Raw genomic sequence first — 24,796 nt, forward strand, 5'->3', positions numbered from 1 at the left:
CAGGAGCTTCGGAGCCCGAGGCTCCTGGACGGAGGCGAATCTCTGCTTTGTCCGCCTGGTAGAGGGTGACCCTCACTGTAGTTCTTCTGCCCGTCAGTTGGGGGCTGGGAATCCCGGAGGGCCTCCCTGGGTGTGGGTTGGAATGAGATCTTAGGAGGCAGAATAGTAGGCCGCTCCCGCAGACCTGCTTCTCCCCAAGCCTGCCGAGGGGTGGGGGTGGGGGGGCGCTGAGCAGGGACGCCCTGCCCCTGCGTTCTCCTGACCCCCCAGTGCGATGTTTTCTTTATCCTAACGGGACTCAGCCTCTCCGCCGCCCTGCGGAGGGATCGGCTCCAGTTTCCCGGGCTTCTCCCTAAATGCAAGGCTTAAGTGGGTCCTGAAGGAGATCTGGGTCCGAGTTTCCCGGGTCATTTCTCTCCACCGGGGTCCCCCACCGCACTCCTCCGGGGGCGGGGCTCCCGCGAGCCCAGCTCTGTGCCCGGCTCCTGCGGGCGGTGCCCGGTGGCCGCCTGGGCCTTTGTTCGGCCGCACAACCTCCTCGCCTCTGGCCACTTTTGCCTATTTCTGTGGGCTGCCTAGCTGCAGAGAAAGGCCTTTGGGGCCCTTCTCTTTTCAGCCAGACTTTATTGAATTTCACCTCCATTTTGTCCCATTGCCAAACAGGGACATCATTTATCTTGGACTTCACGTTGCAGAGGTCTCCAAGAGCTCTCACTTTCCCAGCGACGATTGTTGACACACAGTCAATCTGCTGCTTTCCTCCCCTTCCTCCCCCTCCCCTCCCCCCCAGCAGGCCATAAAGTGTCCACAGCTGTGCCCTTGATTACCCCGCCCTTTCTGTGCCCGCACCGGGGAGGGGACGAGCTGCAGCAGAGCACAGCCATTACCGCCGACGAAAAAGGACAATTTTCAAACATTTTTCTTTTCATCAGGGAACCCGACGGCACAAAGAAAGTGCTTCATTTTATTCTAAATGCTTTTTAAATATGGGTCACTTGGCCATAATCAGCCCCAAAGGATGGAGAAGTTCAAAGCCTGAAAGCAATCACACAGATCGGCAGGTTTTTGTTTTGTTTTGTTTTGTTTTTCTCCCTTGTAAATTATGTGACTTGACACCAGGAAGAAACGGGGCGGGGGCGTCTGTCTCCAACCAACCCACGCCCCACCTGCACCTCCCTCCTCTCCCCACAGTGAGTGGGGAGCAGGAGCTCTTTGCTCAGCCAGGAATGGCAGGCCAGGAGAGTCTTTTCACTTTTTGCTCCTGTTCCGGGAAGTATTAGGATCAGGGGGCTTGAGGTCCAATCCTTCGGGACCAGGTGGCTTTTCCCACCTGGGTGGAGAGGAAGCCCTCGCAGTGTTTGCAGAGAGTCGCGGTGGGGGCGGGAGGTAAGTCCCCAGGGCTGTGTCCCGCCCTGGCAGGGAGTGCACAGGAGGGCGGGAGGGCGCTAGGAATGGGGGCTCCTCCGCAGGCTTGCCCCCACCTCCGTCCCCTGCCATCTTAGAGGCAGTGGTTCGGAGGCCTGCGCTCTTGTCCCCTCCTGGCCCAATCTGGGCCCGAGGGAGCGCGCAAGAGGGGACTGGGGCGGCCTCCGCGGTCCAGGAGAGAGGTGGCCAGAACTGACCCCGAACCCAGAGGTGGCCCCAGGAGGGCACCTGTGCTCCATGAGGGCTGGTCAGTTCCCCCAAGACATTCAGACTGGAAACTAGAGGTGGTATCAAGGTGCGCTCAGCAAGCCTGTCTAGAGATGCAGGAAGAAGAGGCAGCTCCCTTTGATGGCTCCCTTGGACCGCAGGGCTTAGGGTCTGCCCCTGTGCCTTTGAGGCCACTTGGGCTGCCAGCCAGCTAAGTAACCTAACCTTTGACTCCCATCTCCCCTCTGTAAATTAGGAGTCAAAACAGTGGCTATGCCTTAACATGGTCCTGAGGACGGTAGTGGGAATGATTGAAGCTAGGTGCATCTCTGTTGGTTCAGTTGGAAGAAGGAGCCTTAGAGGTCATCTCTCTCCCCCCAGGCACGCTGGGCCAATTGAGGACCCTGTAGGAACACAACCCCACTAGCTTGCAAGTCAAGGTATTTTTCAAATTCCAAGTCTCTTGAGATGGAAAGGACCTCTGCGGGACCAGACCAGGTGGCACCGGAGCACAAGTCAACAGTGAACACCTTCTCTGGGGACCCTAGCCCCAAATTTTGCCCTTAAAAGCCCGCTCTTGGAAGTTATTAGGGAACTGGGGACTTTGGAGCATTGGCTCCCTTTCTCCTGGGTGGTGCTAACCAGTAAACAGCCTGTCTTTCTTCCCTGCAAAATCTGGGTGTCTGTTCTTACTGGCTTGCACGTATAGGGTGGGCCTACTGGTTGGGTCCCTTGAGGTGATCTTACAAATCATAGCATCCTAAAGCGAGTGCTTACTGCACTTAGTCTACAGTATTCCTGAGCATTTAGAGGTGACAAACGGAGATTGGTAAATGGTGACTTCCCTTCCCTCTCTTCTTTCCTTCCTTCCTGCCTCCCTGACACATGGTGGGAAGACTGGTAAGAACTTAAAAAATCCACCTGTTGAAGAACTGGGGCAAACCACGTGCCGACAAACACAGGGAGTGTGAGAAGCCTGAAACCCAGGGGCCTCCGTGTCCTGACCTAGTCCCGACCCTGTGCCCCTGGCTTGCTCGCGCTCCAGTAACCCCCCCCCCCCAATGAAGGCGTCGCGTGGACGCGTGCTGCGTCCAGGCCCCGCATACCGCCGGGGTCTTCGAGTGACCCAGCCACACTGAAGGGCCAAGCCTCTCGCCACCAAGCTTCCCGCTGATCAGTTGATTCTACCTTGTTGTCTTGTTCTGCTCCAGATTTATTATTTATTTTTGGTTAGTGCGTAATCTCTATTCTGATAACGGAGTTGAAGTCTGTAATGATAATTCATCATAGTCTGCAGGAGTTTTCTGGGCGCCCCGCTTTTGTGTTTGTTTTGGTCTGTTTCCCTTGTGAGGGTTTCCTCCAGTATCTGTAGTCCCTCGACTGTCCCTTCCTATTTCCAAGCGAGTCCGTGAGCACCAGCTGCGGGCTCCGCCTGAGCTCGCTGTGTGCCCTGGAAGGCCTCGGAGCTCTGGCCTCATGGTCTCTCTGACTCTCGCCTTTCTCTCTGCTGCCCGCTGGATGTGTTGTTGCTTTGAGGCTCCGCACTGGCTGTTCCCACTGCCTGGAGAGACGTCCCCCCACCCCGCGATCCCCCTCTTTTCACTTCTTTCCGGTCTCTGCTCAAATAACCCTTTACCACAGAGGCCCTCCCTGCTGCCCTGTGAGAAGGGCAGTGACCTTCTACGTGACCTACCTGTGCTTTAGTTAACGCGTCTCGTAGGGTGCTGTTGGGCGGGTTTCCCGTGATGCTGTAGTTGTCTGTTTTCATCCAGAGGAGGCACAGTCCATGCAGTCAGGGTCTTTGTTTTGTTCACTGTGTGTCTCTGCTCGTGAAGCAGCCCGGGGCACATTAGTAAGTATCAAACGCAAGTTTGATGCAGGAAGGAAGGAGAGGTGTCTTCACTGAGCGTGGAAGGGCCAGGATCTGGCCATTTTCCTGGAAGAGCCCTAACCTTCAGTCTCTTTAGATCCTTTTTGTGGGTTTGTTCCTTCAGCTGCAAGAGTCCTCGTTGTGGTGTCCTTGGAGTTGACTAGGAGAAGGTCTTTTTTCAGATCCTCCTGTTTACAGCAAAGTACCCCAAAGTACTTCCAAACTGCATTACCTTACCCTGGGAGCTAGAATAGCAGCCGCCTGGTTGTGTATATAGGGGCGCTGGGGGGAGGGAGCCCGACTGGCGCCAGTTTTAAGCCCGACCCACACCCATATCTCAGAAGCGCCCTGCACCTCCGAGTCCTAAACCGTCTGGGGTTTATCACAAGAATGTGCTGGTAACCGTTTCATTGGCTCACCAGGGAGGAAAGCCCTGGTGTGCAGTGTTGGCTCACTGTCATGGTGTAAGTCCTCCCACCGTAACTGAACTTAGGCTACCGCCATGACATCAGTGAACATGGACTTGGGAAGAAATGTGCGGTCGGACACCAGTGTCACACCTTCTAGACACAATAGATGTGAATGACTTCAAGAGGGTAGATGGTAAGACCTAGTCCCTAGTAACATAAGAGGGAGGTGAAGACTTTTGAACAGCTCTTACCTTTGTTTTCTTAAATGTTTGAGGTTTACATAATTTTTAATGATGGTTCTTTTTAACCAGCTTATAAATTTCCTTAAAATTTGATAGCTCTAGCGCACTGCCGTAAGCTGGTTCTAGCATATATCATCATGCTTTTGGGTTCCCCTATCCTTGCACGTTGTAGTTTTTTGGTATCGGGTATCTCCTTTCTTGTCAGTGATCCCTGGTTCATCTGATTTCCAGTTTCTAAAATTTTATGAGTGGCTCTTTTCTGCTTGTCCTCTTCTGGACTTCAATCTTACTGTCCTAAGCCTTCCTGAAAAACATCCTTTTACTTGCAGTTTCAGTGGTTTCCAGAACGTGGTCAAGGTAAATGCAGGTGTTCAAAGTGCTTTGTTTAACCAGAAAGGTCTGCAGTTAGAATCACTTTGAACTTACTGCACATGCAAGTTTAAAATTTGACTATATTCTTTGGCTTATATGGACTCTCTCTTTTTTTTGATTGTTGAATAGTTAGTAACCTTATATGGCTCACATAGACTTTTAGGATGGAATTTACTTCATTTAATTTCCATTGCTTACTGAGCTTTTGGTATGAAAATGGATTCCTTATAATACCATGGGAGTAACTTTTCTTTTAACCACCTAGAAATCAGACATTAATCCATAGTCAAGATTTTAGTTTCAGGGGTCTTTGTTTTGGGTAAAATGAGGTAGTGTTTTTTAAAAATCTGTCAACGTTTGTTTTTCTTTCCTGAGTTTGACTCTATTCCCAGCAAGCTTATCTATCTGGAGGGAGAGAGTGGAGGAGGAGGGAATTAGAATTGTTACAGCAGGAAAGAAGGAAATTCATGTTGAGGTTTTCTCACTTTGAAGACAAAATAATAGGCTTAAAAGTCACTTACTGTGAAAAAAGGATTTTATAAATTCCTTTATCTCCTCCTGCACTATAACAAGACTCGGATGTTGGTTGTTACTGAAACGCTACTTCATCTCTGTTCTCTGCACAGCTTTGTTGTTTATGGCTCCTTCCTTTAACAGAAAAAGACCCTCATGTTCTTCCACTACGAAGCTAGTTTGACTTTCTGTTATGTGTTGCTAAGAGTTCTAAGTCTTTTCAGTTACGAGAATTTTTTTTTTTTTAAAGTCTGAACCTTGTGGATCTCCGTTCCCCATGATGGCTGTTTTATTAGCAGAATTTTGACCGAGGAAGTGTAGCCCAGTACAGACAGATGAGCGAAGGGATACAGTGAATTCGGTAATGCTTATGGATGAACTTTTATTCATCACGGCAAGATGTATCTGCACAATATTTGTAAAATGGGAGTGCCCGTAAGTCTAGACATTGTCTATTCAGTGTGTAAAGGAAGCTCGGGGACCCCGGGGGTTTGTCATTCCTTGAAATAACCTGCCACTCCACGCACCGACTCTCAGACCCAAAGATGCTTCTTTCACGGGTTGGCAGCTGCTGCTTTAGATTACCTTCTCCCCAGAGTCCTTTCCGTTGGACTTGAAATGAGCTCTTGCTTTTTCTCCAAGACCTCATTGAATTTATTCTGTCTTCTAAGCACCTCTTGACCCCATCCTTCTCTTCCACACCTATTGCCACTACTGCAGTCCGGGCCCCGCTCGCCCTCGCAGGCGCTAAGGCGACAGACAGTTGGTCTGCCCGGTCTCGCTTCCTGCTGTCTGTTCCTCTCCAAGCCGAGCTCTGTACTGCAGGTGTTTCTCGCTGTGTCCTTCCCTTGCCTGAAATGCTGCTACTCCCCGTGTCCCATCGGGACAGCTGGGGTACTTTTGTTTTAGTCCTGCTTAGCCGTGCATGTCCTGCAAACACGTCCTGTGCCTTTTGCTTATGACCTTTCGTTTGAACCAGTTCTTCCGGCTACAGCAGTGTCCTCCTATACACAACAAGCTCGTGTTCAGCTCAGACGTCACCTATGAGATTTCGTCAATCAACCCCCACAAGCCTCCTGGGCCGTGACAGCCATACCTTTTCCGGGCATCCTGTAAGCACCTGAGCACAGGCTCTGGTGATGGACTTCTCGGAATGCGGGCACCATGGGGAAAGGAACAGTCATGTTCGTCTCTCCAAGCGCCTTAGTGCCTGGTATATAGCAGATGCCCAGTAAATGCTTCCTGAACAAACTGGTGTGGGTTGGTATGCTTATGAGGACAGGTCTCTTGCAGACTAGATCCTGAAGAGGAGTCCATGTGTTTTACTATAAAGCCATAGAAATGGAACAAGAAAAACATGTTAAAATTATTTTCTCCATTCTGGTTTTTTTTTTCCCATTTCAGTCTCTTTTGACATTTTTTTCTCCCCAATAAGGCTTTATTTCGTCTGATAGCAAAAGCAGCACATAGCCTGGTATTTATATGGACGTCAGACAGACTCACATTCAAATTTTGCTACTTAGTAGCTGTGTGCTTGATCTCTTTATGCCTTTGTTTTCTCCTCTGAATAGTGGAGATTATGATGATAGTTCTTCCTGAGATGGCCACGAGGATGAAATTAGTGTCCGTAAAGTGCTTAGCGGGTCACCTGGCGCAGTGATGTTCCCCTAAACATGCGCAGCTGAAATTCTGGCCCGCGCAGGAAAGGTGGTCTGAGACCGGGGGTACAGCTGGACTCCTTGGCCCAGGATCGCCACCACGGTGCTTTAAGAGAAAACCTAAATCTGACTCCAGAAGCCTTGCATTAGAGTCCATTCTTTAGGCCGATCTTTCTCAGCCACGGTTCATGTGAGCCACAAAGCTCCAAACGGCCAAATGACTCCTCCCTCCCCCGAGGATGCACATATGGGCACCATTCCGGGTGCCCGGGACTGCTGGCTGGCGGCTCGCAGTGCTTGATGGAGGACACTGGGGCGCAGGCCTCTCCCCACCCTGTCCCCTTCCAGAAAGGCTGCTCCGCTGCTTCTTGAAGAGCCGGGGGCAGGGCTCAGCGGTACTACCCGTCTTCCCTGAAAACCTCATTTTCTCCCGCCTTCTAAGGACCGCGGATAAAACTCTCTCCCTCCCTCACCCACGCAATCTGTTCCTCAAACAGCCTTCCCTGGCTCTTACTCCACGCTGCGCTCACCACATAGCCTGTACTTCTGACAGGTGTCCCCGTCTCTTGAAAGAAGAACACGTGTCTCCCCATCCTTGTGCGCCCCTCTTTCCTCCAGGATCGTGGCGAAGAGTATTGCCAAGAAATGCACGTCATGCCTGGACTCTACAGCAGGGAACACTGACATTTGTTCCTTCACACACAGACTTAGGAAAGTCCTCTGGGAACCTTGCTACTGCCAAATGCTTCTCCTCCACAAAAACTATAGAATTCTCTGGGCACTTAATCTAGGCGTGTCATGATTGGTGCTGCTGAGGCTTCTAAAGATCGGAGCTGTATGGCAGAGCAAATCTGTGCCTCTTGGAGCCATTCCTATGTCCTGTCGCTCTTCAGTGCTGACGAAGGTCTTGCGGCCTCCCAGGAAGGCAGCAGACACCTTCTTGTGGGGGGTGGGGACGTGATATCTTCTGTGTTAACAAGGAGGAGTAACACTGGGTGGGCAACTAGCAGTGTCTACCGCAATCCATATAACGGAATATCATGTAGCCATTACTTTTTGAAGAATATTTATTGACATGGGAAAATGCTCACAATATATTAAAGAAGAAAGCAGGATACAAATCTGTAAATACAGTATGATCCCAGTCTTGTAATAAAATAAATTATATATGCATAGAAAAAATATAGGACAGAAATACACTAAAACATTAACAGTGATTATCTCGGTGGTGGGATTTGGGAGAATTAACTTTTTCTACATTTTCCAACCTTTTCATAAGGAACACATATTCATCTGTTACTTTCATCATGGTGGGGGGAGACGTCCATATTGGTGACACGTGGCCCCTAGTATTGGGAGGCAGTGAGACCGACGTGGTGTTAAGGGGATGCTCAGTACTTGTGCCACCTCAGCTGGTGTCCCCATTTATAAACAGGGCAGATAAGCCTTGTCTACCCACCTCCCTAAACCACAGGTGTGGGAAAGGGGCCCCGAGTGTCTTCCTGTTCCTCTGCAGCAGCAGCTCGGGTGCCTGGTCGTAGGATGCCAGCACGCCCTGCATCAGAGGACGGGAGGGCTGCGGACACCCAGGCCCTCAGTGCACGGATGGCCACGGTGTCCTCCTCATCCCTGCTGCGGGCCATTGCGGCGGGCACCTGTCCGGGGGAGGCCTGCAGCCCTGGTCTCTGACCTCAGGGATTCCAGGTCCTTGTTTGAAACCCAGTCCTGAGCAAGTCTACTCACAGATCACTCCGGGTCACCTCCCTGCTTATAAAGGTCCTTCAGCTGGTTCTGCTGAAATGGTTATTGCTTAGAACGGCCTGAGAAGGCCTGCCCTGCAGCACGGCAGAGTCCTGGGAGGCCTGGCAAGGACCCAGGTGGTCAGGGTGGCGAGGGGAGGGAGGTAGGTGTTGGGAGTCAGGCCAGCCAGACTTGGACTCCTGTTTGCTGTGTCACTGGGAAACCGAGGCCTGCCAGGGATGGTCTCTAGCAAGAGATGTGATGAGGTTACTTGCGACGAGAGACATGGAAAGCCCAGCACGTAGTAAGCCCTCAGCAGATGTTAATTTTCTTTCCAGGGGCAGAATGAGGTCCTTCCTCTCCCCCTGCAAACGCTCTCTTCAAAATCAAAGCTTAGTGGCTAGTGCCCAGCGCAGGGAAACTCAGTCAGACAAACTCCTTGAAAGCACAAGAGCACAGCTACTTAAGCAGGACTGTTCAGACACTTTGCGTAGCTGGCCAGATGCTATTTCAGTAAACATGTCTTCATTTAGGTAAGCGAACACTCATGCCAAAGCTGTTTGATTGTAGAAATTATAAAAATACTTTAAAAATGCATTTGTAGAATAAAGTAACAAAAATACTTTTTCTAAACTTTTTTCACATCATCTAAATTTATGAATTGTTGAGTTTCATTTTATTTACTATTAAAACATGGGTCATGTTTTAATGTCTAACTATCTGGATGAAAATCCTGAAGCGTACTGTATTCTTCCTAGCCTTTTATTCTGGAGTATTCTGGACTTACTCAGCTTTGTAAAATAAAGTCCACGTCCTCTCTATGAGAATTTTTCTATGGGCCATACTGTTGGTACAGATCTTTCTGGGTTTACCAGTGTCCTTTGGGAAACAGACCGTCCCAGACATGCGAAGCCTGGTGTAGACTTCCTCCTTCCTGCCTTCCTATCTGGGTTTCAGCTGGCCTTCAGCAGTTTTCTGTCCACCTGCCTTCTATGGAGCAGCCGCCTGATCTGCCTTTCTTTTTTTTTTATCTTTTAAATGGGCTTGAAAGACAGACAGACAGACTCAATCTGTTAGAAATGTATGCAAATTTTAGTAAAGGGGTAAAAGTTGAGATTCTTGAGGATCTCTCCTATGAGTAAATTACAAGAAACTCTAATGATCTCTTTGGCAGCTCAAAGGCCTTTAAAAACTCCATCCTTGAACTGTTGTTTTGGCAGAGAAGGGATCTCTGGATAAATGACATTTTCCACCAATACATGTACTTTACCTATCTTTAGAAGGGGATTATGGCGAGATAATGGATGTGAAAACACTTTAAAAATGCATGAACTCTGAAATATTGTCTGCCCCATGTATCTATAAAGAAACACACACAGATGGCTAAATTGAATCAACCCCAATGTTTTATTTAATTTAAAGTTTTAAAAGGCAGTGGTTAAGCACATTATCTACGTGTATATATGTATGCATGTATGTACGTACGAATGTGTACATACATGCATACATATACACAAGGAAACCAACCCCTTTCAGCTTTAGCCACTGAAAACTAGGCCCACTGTCTATTGCAGGATTCATATTCTACTTCTTCGTATGACCAATTCTAAAAGTAAAAATAAACAGCCTTAATCAGTTTAACAGTAACTATTTGTGTTTCTTTTTTTTAAATAAATAAAGTTACCATTAAACTGATCACATATAGTAGAAAGGTTGAACACACAAGCGCACACACAGTCCCCAATGTACAACCTGTGACCTATGAATGACCTATATGTACAAATGGGTGCCGCTGACCCCCTTCAGCCCCAGCAGAGGCCACTCCCAGCATGCCGGGAGGCCCCACCGCCTTGCTGGGTTGGAGGACGTGTGTCCCTGGCACCCCGAGTTAGACCTCAGAATGCATGCTCCCATGCAATGATACAGATGGGGGTTCAGTTCTCTGGTACTAGTGTTAAGGTACATAAGGAATAAACAGGCATCTGTAGCTGCCTCAGAACTAAACCATCATTTATAACCCTTTATAGGGAGAAATGTATTCTGAAGTTCCCGATAAGGGACCTACAAACTTTTAGAGTGTCATCAGTTTGCAGGCCTGGGGCTGTGCGTGTGTGGGTTTGTGTGTGCATTTTCACGTATTTGTACAAAACTGAAATGAAGAGTGGGACTAGGTTTATGGAGCAGCTGCTCGGCTTCCATGTAGTCAGTCCTGATCTAGCAAGTCACTTGCCTCAGCCCTTACGTGGAGGCTCGTTCTGCTTCTCCCGGGCCTCTGTCTGCTGGAGAGATTTGGAAGAGGCAGCTTTCACAGGCGAGAGGAAGGCCACGATTAAATCTTCCAAGAACCTTGGCGAGCGGAACAGCCCGAGTCAGCCAGGGCTGCTTTATCAGATGAAGTCCTTCAGTTCCATCCTGATGAACGGAGCTCCTCTCCGTCCGCGGTCAGCCCCTGCCGCTCCGTCCGAGCGCAGCTCTGGACCAATGCCTCGGTCTCGCGAAAACACAGGATCACCTCTCAGATATGCTGGCTTCTCAATGAGTAAACCAGTTAATGTGTTTCTAGCCAAAGCAAGGGCATAAATGTTTTAGAGAAAAGACTCCCCTGGAGCTACAGAGAAAAGATGCTGATAAAAGCAATATTGAGTTGGGCAGGTGACGCTTTTAGTCTGTGTCGGAGCTGGTCTCTTCGATGACAGAGTACTGGTTGAGTGCTTCCTCCAAAGGCGTTATTGTCCCATCAGGTTTTAGTCCCATTGGTTTAAGCAACTCCTCTCTGGAAAAAGAGATAAAAGAGAGAAAAAAAAAGTATTCACCAGCATCACACACACACCCCTCCCCCCCCGCCCAAATCCACATCCTTTTAAAAAGAAAAGTCTTTAAAAACCAAAGTATTTTTCCTCAAGCTCTCTGTGTGTTTGTAACAGGAAAGATGAAAGGGGCATGGAAAGAAAAAGAGGGAGATAAAAGACTTCATTCACACAGGCCAAACCTACTAAGCCAATTAAAAGTATGAAAAGTCAAGGTCTAAATGGGCTCAGGACAAGGAGCAGGTCTCTTCTGTTTTAAATAATTAACTTTTTTTTTTTCCTTTTGTGGATTCATTGTTTTAGTGAAGTTGAAGCTGCCAAAACTTCATGGGTCCCAGTGGGCCCAGCGAACAATCAAGTGGCTGATTTGATCCGTATGGATTTCGTTCAGTGGAATAAATCTGTCAGATTTGGTTTCGCCTCTCCAGCCTCTAGGGATACATAAGTACTTCTCAATTCAATCCAAGTCAACTGGCCTTCCCCAACTTTCTCCTGCCCTTTGATTTCCTTCTCTCTCTCTCTTTCCTTCTTCTTTTCTTTTCTTTTTTTTTTTTCTTTTTTAAACACCACTGCTTTTGTTTGTGGCAGTTTAATTACGGGATTGACAGCCATTTTAATCTCTTCAAAGCTCCCCAACTGCCTCTTTTCAGCTAATCCAATTACATCTACTCCACAAGTTACAGCCTCATCTAAAGATGATTAATTATTGATTAAGTCAATCAAAAAGCATTAGGAAAGATTTATTTAATCTTTTCATAGGCTCTTACTTATTACATGGAGATTATGGCAAACGTACCTGTTGAGTTGCTGACTCCAGTCCTCCTCCCACCCCCAAAATGTCAGTGGTGTACTTTAAGAGTAGCCTCAAAGAGGCACAGGAGCTGCTTAAAATTCATTTCTCAAGGAAATGGGCATCACCCCCAAGAACACGTCTATAACCAGGGACCCGCATGGTGGCAGCTGTAATGCTGGCGGGATCTGGAGTGAAGGGGAACGAGAAAACTGCTTTCCCTCTACCTCCTTGCTGTTGTCCCCGAGGACAGCACAAAGAAGGGCTCCCTCCGGGAGGGCTGGCCACACAGTAGTGTGAGGTTAGGGGCACCCCTGGGGAGGGGTAAGAACAGCTCAGTGGCCCCTGGATACACGTAAGCAAGCAGCTCTGGCGAGCACCAAAAGACTCTGTGAGTAACGGGAGGGCCGCCGGGCTGTGTGGAGGCTCCTGAGTTCTAAAGGAGGAGATGGGGCTCCTGGTCCAAGAAGTGGCGTCAGAATCATAGAACTTGAAAGGGCCTCAGAGATCATTTAGTCCAACACCCTTGTTTACTAAATGAGACTGAGTGACTTACCCAAGGTCACACACCTAGTGCCAAGCAGGGCCTGGGACACAGGTCTCCTGCATCCCAGGCTAGTGCTCTTTGCAGTGTACCACATCTGGATTAACTGCTCTAACTGCCCCGCAGGAGCGCACGGAGCTCAGCGGTTCCGAGTCCGCTCAACACCTACATGCCAGAAGCTAGGTCGTACACGAGGCAGGGAAGGGAAGAGGGGGCACGGTGGTCCTCGAGGAGCAGGTGAAACACATATGAAAAATAACTCAGAACATAATGGGGTAAATGCTGTCACAGAATCATGAACAAAGAGCTGGCAGCTCCGAAGATGAAGCACAGACCGAACTGCCTGGGGAAGGGAGGGACGGCATCACGAAGAAGGTACCCAATGCCGGGCAAAGGAGGCACAGAGCATTTGAGGCTAAGGAGACCGTGTAAAGGGCTCTGCATGGACCCATCAACTTGTGTGTTTTGCATCTCTTTTTGGGTTATGTCCATTTTGCTGTGCTCCCATGAAGCTGTGAAAGGGCCCAGTGTTTGGAGAGTGGTGAGGTTCAGTGAAGGAGGGACAGGAGGGTAAGGCTCAAGGGTAATTTGGGGTCTAGCAGGTAAGTGTCTTAAAGGTAAGAGTCAAGGTGAGGAGTTTGGGTTTTTCTCTGTAAGGGATGTCCCTTCTGTTTTATAGGGCAGGGTCTCTGGCAGCAATGTAGAAGGCGCACTGGACCAGGGAGAACCTGGTGGCAGAGAGACCAGTCATGAGGATGTCACCGTACAGTGTGGATGGGATAAGAGATGGGATAGTGGGCTTGTTGGGCTGTGACCCACTGGCAGGGAGAGGGCCGGTGAAGGAGAGACGGGGGTTGGGGCCGTGGGTAGAATGTCCCTGTGGCCTCCGGCTCAGATGACCAAGAGGATGGCGATACAATTCACTGGAGCAAGAACACAGCAGATGAAGCAGATTTTGGTGGGGAGATGTGGACATCTCTCAGGACACGAAGAGCCTGAGGCCCTTGCCCGAGAACCAGGTAGACATGTTTAGTTGAAAGCTATAAACAACCCGTTTCCATGAAAACTTCCCTCTAGCACTGATATAGCTCCCTTACCTACATTTTTACAACATAGTTGCCTACTGCTAAGTGCTTGTGCTGAAGGATTTTGTGATACTAGACACTACTCACTAATGACGTAAAAGGACAAGGGGGTAACCTGCTGGGAATAAAACACTGATGCATAAGAAAGTTGGAAGGTCGAAAGGGGCCTGTGGAAGATGGTACAGTAAGATGGGGTAGGGAGTGAAGGGTCGGGGTAGATGGAAGAAGGACCCTGGATGGGACTAGAGACGCCATGAGACGCTGGGTGGATAGGCCCCCGCCCCACCCCGCCACCAACACAACTCCGTGTCTGTGATAACAGGACGATGCTGCGCTAGCTAGCAGCTGTACAAAGTAGCTCTCACCTTCTCCAGACCTAGGAGGAATATTTTCAATCAAGTCAACTGGTTTCATCCCCTGCTCCAGTTTCATGATGGAAATGATTAAGAACATTACAGAAGTCCCATGGCCAAGTTATAGGAACTTGTCTATGGGATAAAGGGGCCCATATTTTAATTCTCACCTGCGAACTACTCTTCTCAAGCATTTAATTTTTGGGCCCTTTGTATCACCTTCTGAGGGCACCACAGGATACCTGGACTTAACGGAAACCTCTGTAGGAGAGGTGGCAGTGACAACTGGCCCTATGGCCATATGCATTTGTGCAAGTGACATAAGATAGCGATGTGATACACTGTACAAAAAAAATCTGGAGTCAAAACGTCTGTTTGGATCCTTGTCTCTTCACTTACCAGTTGTGTGATCTTGGGCAAGTCTGAGTCTCAGTTTTCCCATCTGTGAAATGGGGATAATGCTAATACTAGTTCTCCCTACTTCCTAGTGATGATGTGAGGAGTAACATCATCATAACAGAACCATAACAGAACCAGTGGTGGTAGCAATAAAAACAGTGATGTAGATCAAAGAGTTCTATGAACTGCAAATGAGTCCTAAATATTAGTTGTTGTTATTACTGTGGTACAGTGAAAGGTACATTATAGATTCTGGAGTCGGACAGACCTAGGTTCTAGTCCTGGGTCCACCAGTCACTAACAGTAAGACCTAGAACTCTCTGAACTTCAATTTCCTTATCTGTAGAAATGGGATAGAAATACCCATCTCACTGAATTGTCATGAAAAGGTCACTATACATATAAACCGTAATGTAATGGCCAGAACGTAGGTGGAACTGCGGGTTGCATTTCCTGTCTTTATGTGCTATGGGAGGCTTCCCCAAGCCGGGTACCAGCACTCTGGGAGTAAGGGCGGGAGAGAATATGCAGAGGCAAATAAAAGACATGGTCCCTGTCCTCAAGAAGCTTTTAGTCAGTTCAGAAGATAAAAACACACACACATTAAACAATATTAAAAGAATTACAGAACAGCAGATCAACAAGCTCGAGATGATTAACAGGCAGAGCCCTGCTTTCCCTACCTTGACAGTTTAGCAATATACTCTCATTGTAATTAAAACATGTTTAAAGGAAATTTCTTGCCCTGTTTGGGAGTGGAAGGAGAGAGGATATCTCACAGCTATGTGACTGTTTTTTTCTGCAGGACTCCAGGCTTACTTGTCACATTCCCATCTCAACGTTTCTAATCTTCCCTCTGTCATGCAACTAACAGCCCACAAATACCCAAATGAAATCTTTGGTATAGGTCTGATGAATGCCCTGGTTATACTAGACTGTTTCACTGAACTTATTCACTGAGGAAGATATTGTATCTAGATATCTGGATCAGCAAGATGTGGACGGAGAATGGGAAACATTAATGAATACCACAGAAATGTTTTCCCACCATCATCTGGGTTATGTACATGTGGGAGGGACACAGGAGGAGGACGGGATGCTGATCACAGGCTCCTTGCAGGATATGGACGCAGGGCCAGACTGTAATGGCAGGGATGGACATGGATTCATGGGGAGAAAGGCATCCTAGGAGCAGAAGAATTAGTCAAGCAAAGGCACAGAAGCAAGAGTTAGTTGTGTGCAGAGATTGGCAAGCAGGCTGGTTTGGCTGAGGTAAGGGAAAAAGAAAGCTCAAAACAGATTTGGGGTACAAAAGAGGATCTGAATGGAGACTTTGAAATCCTAGGTTGACAAGTCTGGATTATAGTTACAGAGGTGTTTTTGTCTTCTATTTCAAGGGCCCCACATCTAAGAATGCTTATTAAAATAATTCTCATTACAAAGTTTGAAAGCTATGAAACCGTATTGCCCTGACATTAAAAAGAAAATGTTCTATGCTGTAAGTATTCAATTTTCATACTCTTATGTGTCTAGCACAGCGCCTTGCCAATAGCGGGTCCTTCATAAGTGTTTATGGACTAAACTCAGTTGCAGTTGATGTTATCTTGTTTTTTTATCTTGTTATTTTGTTTTTTATCTTGTTATACAAGATGTTATCTTGTATTTTATGGGGCTCCTAACAAATAAACCATGATCATGAGAAAAGCTAGATCTTTGAGTAGAAATTTCATTTTCATCATCGAGATCGACAAAGTTAGGAAAGACAGTAGCATTCTACAGGAAATTCTGCATAATGCTTTCCAGGATTTCTTGTTCTCTGCTAAACCATGAGCAACTTGAGGGCAGAGTCCATGTCTTATCTGGCTGTGATGTGCACTATCTAGTATAGTCTGGGGGCACACAGTAAGTGCTCAGTAAATGCTTATTAAGAAGCTATAATACATGGGTCATGGCAAAAATGGAGAATGGTAGAGAACCATTTGTCAAGAGTACTTATATTATTTTAATTATGGTTTCCCTGATGAGTCTATGTCATTAGACATTCTGACAGCGCAGCAGAAGTCAGGCCCCCTTTGTACCACACAGCCTGGAATTCCCAACCACTAACTAGTGTAGACTCAGCTTCTTACATATGTGGCATCGGGAGGTCTAGATTCTAGTCTCAGATCTCCCTCTAACTTGCTGGGTGTCCTTGGGCAAGTCATTTCCTTCTCAGGGCTTGAGTCTACCCATCTATAAAATGAAGGGGTTGGACAAGATGATCCCCAAGATTCTATTCTAAGAACCAAAATATAGGCTACTAATTAATTTTCTTCCATTTAAAAAGCTTCTAGGTGTTTAAGACACTAAAACTCAATGCTGCTAAGCCTTTGTTTCTAATCAAGATATATATTCTAAGCCTAAGAGTCAAACACAGCATCCTACCTGTAACTGACCGATACCAAGATGAGAAATCCTTTCTGCAAAACTACTGGCAGATGATCAGAATGATTACAAAAGTAAATCAAAGCAATGGCAAGTGTTACAAGGAAGGATCTAAATTCAATCATGGCCCTCAGTAAACAGGCCATTTCATGAAGAGCTACTGGCCCTAAATATGAAGGTCACATCTAAAAGGGATGGCTAGGTGTCAGATAATATGTACATTATGGTTAAACGGAGATACTATATATTGAAATGTGCATCAGGATTAAGATATTCACATAGCAACAACTCCTTCATACTTACCTTCAATGCTATACACAGGCCTTAACACAAGTTAAGACTGCCCTCGTTATCATCAAAAAGTACAGTGATGTCTACTGGATAAAGAGCCCATTCTAGGCACTGTGACAGTATCATGGCGGGCTTCTCATCTGATCAGGCATCTGGCCAGGGAAGAGATAAGCCTCCAAGAATGTTCAACTGGAACGAAACATCATTTAGAAATTTGATCTTACTAAACGATAAGGAACCATAATCTATAAGGGCTTGGCCAGGCACGAGGACATAGATAAAGCACGTCCAAGGAAGGAAACCCTATTTTGCCCAGCCTAACCCTTGGGACTGCTAATAGAAACCAAAAAATACTTTCTTAGATTTGGGGGTGGGGTGGGAGATTATGGAATTTATACCATATTTAAATTTCTCATTTTTTTTTCTTCCCCCAGAAATATTTTAACATTTTCCTGAGCCACCATTTCCCTGTAAGGATGGTTCTCTGCAATGCCTGGGCTTACATAATTTCTCAGAACCGAAGGTTCCATTTCTTAGGGCTTCTGGTCCTATATAAGTCTTTCCCCCAGAAATGACAGTGCAGTATTGGGGCTCAGACACTAACATACCCAATCGCACACTATAGAATAGGCCAGATGTATATGTGTATAAAACACCTTACTTGACCTGGAAGCAAGAGAATACTCTTGCCCACAGCACATGTTTTTGTGCAATACAAACAAAGCATTCAATTCAAGTGTACTTGTTGAAAACCAGGACATAATTAAGCAGTTGGTAAAATGCATTCTTGTTTCCCACTTGCAGATCTCCCAAGAGTCCCTTCGAATTTACCTATACGAGTTTCAGCTTCCCGCTTGCCACTTAGCTTGATAACGACTCAAAAATCATTCCCTTGTTTTCAAGGGCTCTTCTTTCTTGTCTGCTCTGTGTACTACAGGGCAGTATTGACACATGGAATTAATGACAGGGTCTGTAATGAAACAACAGTCATGCAAACACCAGTCTGCTCTTTTGATAAAACAGCATGTTAGAGACCTATTCACCTCCCTCTAATTGAGTACTGCATAATAGTTCCGATCCTTTTATGTAATATATTTTGTTCTATGATTAGAAAAGAAGAAAGGGGGAAACCTGTGAGGCATTGCTTCCTTCAATCGCCCCCTGATTAATTCTCTGTTTCTAATGAGGGTGGCTGCTATTTAGGCAGGTTCTGTTACATACTTGTTTTGTTGACTTCTGTACAACGTATAACAAAACCCAAGATGGGATAATTGGGAACCATTTCTGTGGTACAGGGATTCCTGCTCTTAATGTAAGGTTGGCTTGGAAAAAAAGAACCCTGACATTTAAAATTAGCCATTTCATAGTTAATTCCTTTTCACATTTGAAAGATAGGATGAGAAACTGGTAAATAAAGAAAACATTTTTAATGAACACAGAGCTTTTCCAAAAATGCCTGCTAGAGTGGAGCCTGTGCTCGCCCAGAGAAAGCAGCTCTGTAATCTCTGCTCTAGTTCCAAGTCTGAGAGTGCATCTTATTTCAAGATTTCGGCGTTCCTGCAACAGTTCATAATCCACCAAAGTACAGTGGACTGCCTAATAGCTTGTTGATACGCTTACAAGTGTTTATAACCCCCTTTTCTCTTAGAAAAATATTGTAACTTTGGCCATTGCTTAACAAGTTGAGCAAGAATGCTTAACAATGCTTAACAATGCTGGGCAAGAATGTCCTTTGGGCTTGGACCCTGATCCTTCAACTTTTGTGATTTTCCATCTAATGGCTTCCTAGTGCCGACTGGGTGCACTGATCTTTCACTAAGCCACGAACCCAGTACATTTGAAGGGGTATGGTGGCTTTTCCATAGCAAATTTGAGGTCTTCAGGCTGCTTCTTTCAAAATAATTCTGAGATCTTCCCTCAGACCACACCATTGTGCTTTGGGACTGGGTGCAATTAGGAAGGTAAATATGTCGCATAAAAATATTTCCATGACAAATGAGTGTGGCATAATGTCTACTACTTTGGACTACTTTCTACTTTACAAAGGAAATTAGGAGTTGCCTAAATAGTCCCAATGGAAAGCCTTTTTAAAGTTAGATTTTCTTAATGTGATTGTAGTAAGAATTTGTTAGAATACCTGTAATCATTCTCTTTTTAAAATAATTAAAATAACTTACATTAACATAGAATCACAGCAATTTTACTGGTTTCCTTCATATAAAGGTGTGTGTGTGTGTGTGTGTGTGTGTGTTTGATATCAACTATTTATTTTAGCACCTCAACTGAGAAGACCTCAACTATGGAATGAGAAAGCAGGAATACACGTCTTCCAAATCTTAATCCTCTTCTCAGGTAAATATGCTTACTATCGGTCTTTGTGCTTTGCATTTACTTAAAATTTAGACCATCTTATTTAAATCAGACTGACACATTTCTGATTTTCAAAATAACCTAAGTTCTAGCGTCATAAGACTGAGAACTGAGTCCTGACTATGTCATTAATCAGGTGCCTGATCATGGGTCAGTCACTTACTGATTGGTCCCATTTATTCTTCAGTGAAATCATCCTTGCCCTGACTAATTCAGAGGGCTGCTTCACTGATCATTGGAGATCATATATATGGCACTACTTTTTAAACTTGAAAGCACTAAATAAATATTAGTTTTTTATCCTCATTTCTGTTAGAAGATCACATGCAAAGCTTCTAAAAATTTGTTACCTACCTCACATTAAATAGCACGGTTAAAAAAAATATGTAGAAAGAGATTTAGGGACAGTGCTAAAGAATCAAATTTAGTTTTATTCTTAAGTGAAGGTATTCTTTTTTCTTGGGAATTTCTCTATAGAACTTTTCTATCGTGTTGTCCTAATTAGCAAAATAAATATTAATAAGAGGTCAGCATGCCAAGTGACACTGCTGAATAAAGCAGGAGAAACAGGAGTTCTTACATGCTTTCCCCAATTAGAAAGACTTAAAAGTTGAAGGAGGGTAACTAAGAGCACAAATAGCCAGGGACATTCTTACATGATGTTTCTCTAAGAGATAGAAGCTGTTCAGCTAGTGCTTAAACCAAGAGCTCAAAGTAGTCATTCCCACCACTGAGGTTAAAGGACAATGATTACCAACTTGCAGTACAAAGGTCACATGAAATTCTACCTGGAGGTGCCTAGCCAGTGGAAGGGCCCTCTATAACCTAAAGATACATAATATCAAGTTTCTCAAATCAATGTTTCCTTTCCACTTTAAGGGTCTATTAATTTAACTGGGTCCAAGTTCCCTTAATGGAACTTCCAGGCAACCTTACAGTGTATTTTAATGAGGTAGAATAGTGCTGCCACACGTAAATATAATGAAAGCTACAAATGCAAGCCATATATGTAGTTTTAACTGTAGCCGCATTGAAAAAGATAGGTAAAATTGATTTCCATATATTTGGCTAACACAGTATATTAAAAATATTATTTCAACATAAAATCCATATTAAACAATTGAGATATTTACATTTCTCTTTTTATACTGAGTTTTCGAAAGCCTCAGTTTTTAACCCTATTGGACATCCCAGTTCAGACTACCCACATTTCAAGTGCTTAGTACTCCTATATGGCTTGTGGTTACTATATTGGACAGCACAGATCAAAAAGATTTTCTGGTATACACAATTAAGATCTGTACATTTTTGTACTTACACTATATCTCACAATAGGATGTTTTGGAAACATACCTGAAAAACATGTCCCTGACTAACTTATCATAAAGGTGGATATAATCACAATTGTTGATATTTTTGTAAGCAGAGTAACTTATTCACAGGGAAAAAAATTAGATATTACTTTTCAGTTAGCCCATCCCAGGTTTAATAAGTCTAAAATTTATCTCTGGATTAAAGAGAACTATTCCCATATTTGGAACCTACATTTATTAAGAAAGCCATTCCCAAATACTGCACAATGGCTGGCAAAAATATATATATATATAAAATATAGAAGAAAGAAACGGGAAAATAATTATTTAAATTTTAGATTCTGATAGAATATGTAAGCAAAATGGCAATGCACCTTGTTAAATGTGACCGGGGCGGGGTAGGGGGACGGCAATAGATTAATCCGTGCCTGGTTCCAATTAAGGAAGTGAAGGGGCCTAGAAAAGTCAAAAGAAAATTGAAACTTGAAATATTTTTTCCTTTGGTTAGTTTGAGCTTAAGCCAATCAATCCTCTCTCCCTTCTTCTGGAGGAGGCTGTGTGACTGTACATGAGCTGTACGCTGTAGCTAAGGTGAACGCAATTGTATTAGCCGCACTGGACTTGCTTAACCACACAGTCCCCATTCTAATCTCCCACTTAAGTTGCGGGGGCTTATTTTTTTTTTTTTCCAATTCAAAGAAGGAAAGAGGAAGTGGAGAGGAAGGCAAATTTCATCGCCCTTTTCACCTCTGCTCTCATATAGAAAGCTTCATTTAACATTTTTAATGTCATGCTTCAGGACTTAATGTTTATGATACATATTACAGTGATCACTTTAAAGAAATTATGTACCCTAATATTTAAATGAGTCAGTCGTAGGCCGATGTACTTTTATGGAATTCCTTTCCAGTCCTGAATTTTATCATATCTGGCCAAGAAATGGAATTGATAAAGGTGTTAAACCATGTAGGCTATTTTATAGAGCAAAAAACTGCTCTACAGATTTGGGGATCAGCTGTGCTCATTATTTCATCATCACACACTAGGGGAACCACAGGGTACAAGGCACTGTACTAGCTAGACATGATGGGATTTATAGGGTTCAGATTATTTTCAAACTCTTAAGACCTCTAGGTCCACAGCCAATCCCCTTACCTACATCTGTCACAAATACAATCCTTAAACACACACACACACACACACACACACACGGAATACTACTGAGTCAGTTGGTATTTAATGGGAAGAAAATGTTTGAGCATGAATTTCTCCAGTGTCCTTGGAAATATAGATACAAGAAAGCTGCCAAGGTAGTGAGCTCCTTGCAGTGGTCGCTGTGTCCAGCATGGAGGCAAAGTGGAAATGTAACTTTAATTTTTGCATTGGTGGTTTTGTAGTTTTGGGAGTGGGTGACATCTATACCCTACACCAGGCTCAGTAACAGTACTTGGCATGACCAACCTTAGTCATCACATTGGTAAGTGCTTTGGCACGGGCCACTGTTGCTAACCACCATCCTGGTGCAGGTCCTTCACATCTGCTCTCCTATGGATGGAAAAAAGGAAGTGTCTAGTGTCCATTCATTGGCCACGTCACCTCCAACCTAGCCTTTACTCACATGCCTTTCAATTCAGGCCCAGGAGAAAATGATTTCATTTTTGAGAAGAAAAGTTAATCCAACAAAGCTACAGTACACTCTTAGCACAATAAAGACTTGGTGGGATGAAGAACATCCTCAGAGGACAGTTGAGGGAACTAACTGGTAGCACAATGCTGAAGAGGATGATCAGGAAGTGTTCTGGCAAACACTGACTCTAACAGACAGACACAGTAGCACAGTGGACAGAGCAAAGGTCTTGAGTTCTGGAAAATGAAGTTCCTAGTCTCACTTTGGTATGAAGCTAGAAAGAGAATGTACGTGGAAGTGTTTTGTAAACTGTTAAAAGGAAATGGATTATCACGGCATTAGCTTGGAAATATCTGGGGCAATTCTTTGGGTCTTCCCCCAATTAGAAATCTGGTAACAGATTATATTAATCAAATAATGATAAAACAACCTGAGCTTTTTGGAAGAAAGATGCAGTATGTGAATACCAAAGTTTATCTTATCGACAAGAGTAGATTTCCCTCTACCTGGAATGAATAGTCATTTCTCCACATATCTGTTAAATACATTTTAAGCTTCAAGAATCAGCACAAATGCTATCTTCCTTGTGAAATCGTCCCTGATTCATCCAGACAGAATGAACTGCTCCTTTTCCTGGGTGTTTACAGTTCAACATAGACCTTATTTGTCATCATTTTCCATCTACCTTGTATTTTAGAACAGATTATAGCCATTTCCTTCACTAGAATGTGAGTTCTAGGCGGAGCCTGTCACATTCTCTGAATCTCCCTCATCTTCCTAGCACAGTGCCTTGCACAGAGTAGCTGCTTAATAAACGTTCCCTGAATCGTACTGAACTTAGTCTACTTTGGCTCTATGCCATATCTTCTACCTCAAAAAAAACCCAAAACCAAAAATCAACAGTGAAGAGAGAGAAGAAACTTAAGACAAACATACAAGACGCATAAAGAATGGCTTCATTCTTTGCATTCCTGCTTTGGAATGCCCACTGCTGAGCTCCATACAGTTTTGTCATTGATTATTAGTGAGAGCAAATGTTAGAAAGCACACACACAAAGGCAGACAATGTAAAAAACCCACCACACATCATGCAAAATATCAATGATTAAGGACTATTTTTAAAGTTGCCTTTCGCTTCCATTTTAATGGCAAAATTGGTACTATCAAAGCCAACACAAGACATACTTGCTCTGTTTTATACATGTGAAATCAGTATCACCTTCAGATTGAGCTGGGCATCTGCTGGGTGTTTCTGGGTGAGTACACATCTTCTTTGAGGCATAGTTTAAATCAAGTGGAAGCTTGGATATTTCAAACTTGACATTTGTGTATTTATTTGTTGGCAGCTTCTAGAATATGTGGATTCCCTTGGGATTAAATGGAGAAGGACCTAGCACCGTTTTCTGTCCCTTGTATAGGGATGTCTTATGAAATAATCTTGTCTCTTTCAGTAAGTCAAGTACTTGGATTATACTGTATTATTTTAGGCAGTCTTTTTCCCATCTCCCACTTTCCTAGTTTGGAGTTTACTCATTCAGGGTATATAGGCATTTGAACAACATCTGTGTTCTCTTAAGACTCAGATTATTGGAGTGAAATGTATGAAACTTGCTTACTGTCCTAACCCATAGATGGGCTCCACATAGGTCCTCATTAACACTTCCCTCTCCAGCTTCTACTAGATGGATCTGTTGGTTCTCATCCTAACTTTTGTACTTATACCACTGTTTCATTAGCTACATCAGATCCTTTCAGAAGTAGCCAAGCAAAAATCTCAGGTTTATCTATTCATTCAGAGCGTGTTATTTTCCTTCCTGTAGGTTTGCCTACAGGATCTTCTCTGATTCTAATTCCTTTGTTAAAGGAACATGTCGGCTCTACATAAAGGTACGGAGAATGTCATTTGCAAACAGAGGTTGTGAGCATAGTTCGCTGTAGATTCTAACCTCTTTGGGCGAAGATGGAAATTTAAAAGGACTAGCTGGAAGATACTGAATTCAAGTCATACTAGCTTTGTAGATGTGATCGAGATGACGAAGTTGTTTATTTCTATATAACTACTACCACATTACCAGCATCATCAGACTCTGCAGTCCTCCCGTATGTCACACTTCCTATGTCAGTCAGCCTCCTGCTCTGCCTTAACCTCTACTTGCTTCTTTGTTACACCTTCTGGCTTTCCCTGGATTCCAGCTGCTACTTCTTCTGACTGAGGGGTACTAGCCTTTACATAGAGTTGCTGTGAAAAAGGAGATGACCGGAAGAAATACACCTTTAAGTGGCGGCTGCCACTGACACACAGAAGCACTCACTCAAGATGGCTTAAAGGAGACAGTGACTCAATGTATGACTAGAA

General features: G+C 44.8%; 1 protein-coding gene across 9 annotated transcripts in view; it reads right to left on the minus strand.

The window, feature by feature from the left end:
• Positions 1 to 7,749: 7,749 nt before the first annotated feature.
• RIC8B (RIC8 guanine nucleotide exchange factor B) overlaps positions 7,750 to 24,796 on the minus strand; it is a 100,647-nt gene continuing 83,600 nt past the window's right edge. For 3 of the 9 annotated variants that reach the window (XM_044229178.1, XM_044229174.1, XM_044229179.1), the window contains one exon: positions 7,750 to 11,210. In XM_044229178.1, the coding sequence (XP_044085113.1) occupies positions 11,099 to 11,210 (112 nt within the window). In that variant the 3' untranslated portion in view covers positions 7,750 to 11,098. Of the gene's footprint in view, positions 11,211 to 17,142; positions 17,320 to 17,513; positions 18,101 to 21,026; positions 21,270 to 22,274; positions 22,359 to 24,796 lie in introns of those variants that run through there. The other 6 variants (XR_006381418.1, XR_006381415.1, XR_006381416.1 and 3 more) reach the window with 5 other exon arrangements.

The sequence above is a fragment of the Neovison vison genome, chromosome 12 (assembly GCF_020171115.1).
Source record: "Neovison vison isolate M4711 chromosome 12, ASM_NN_V1, whole genome shotgun sequence".
NCBI classification, from domain to species: domain Eukaryota; kingdom Metazoa; phylum Chordata; class Mammalia; order Carnivora; family Mustelidae; genus Neogale; species Neogale vison.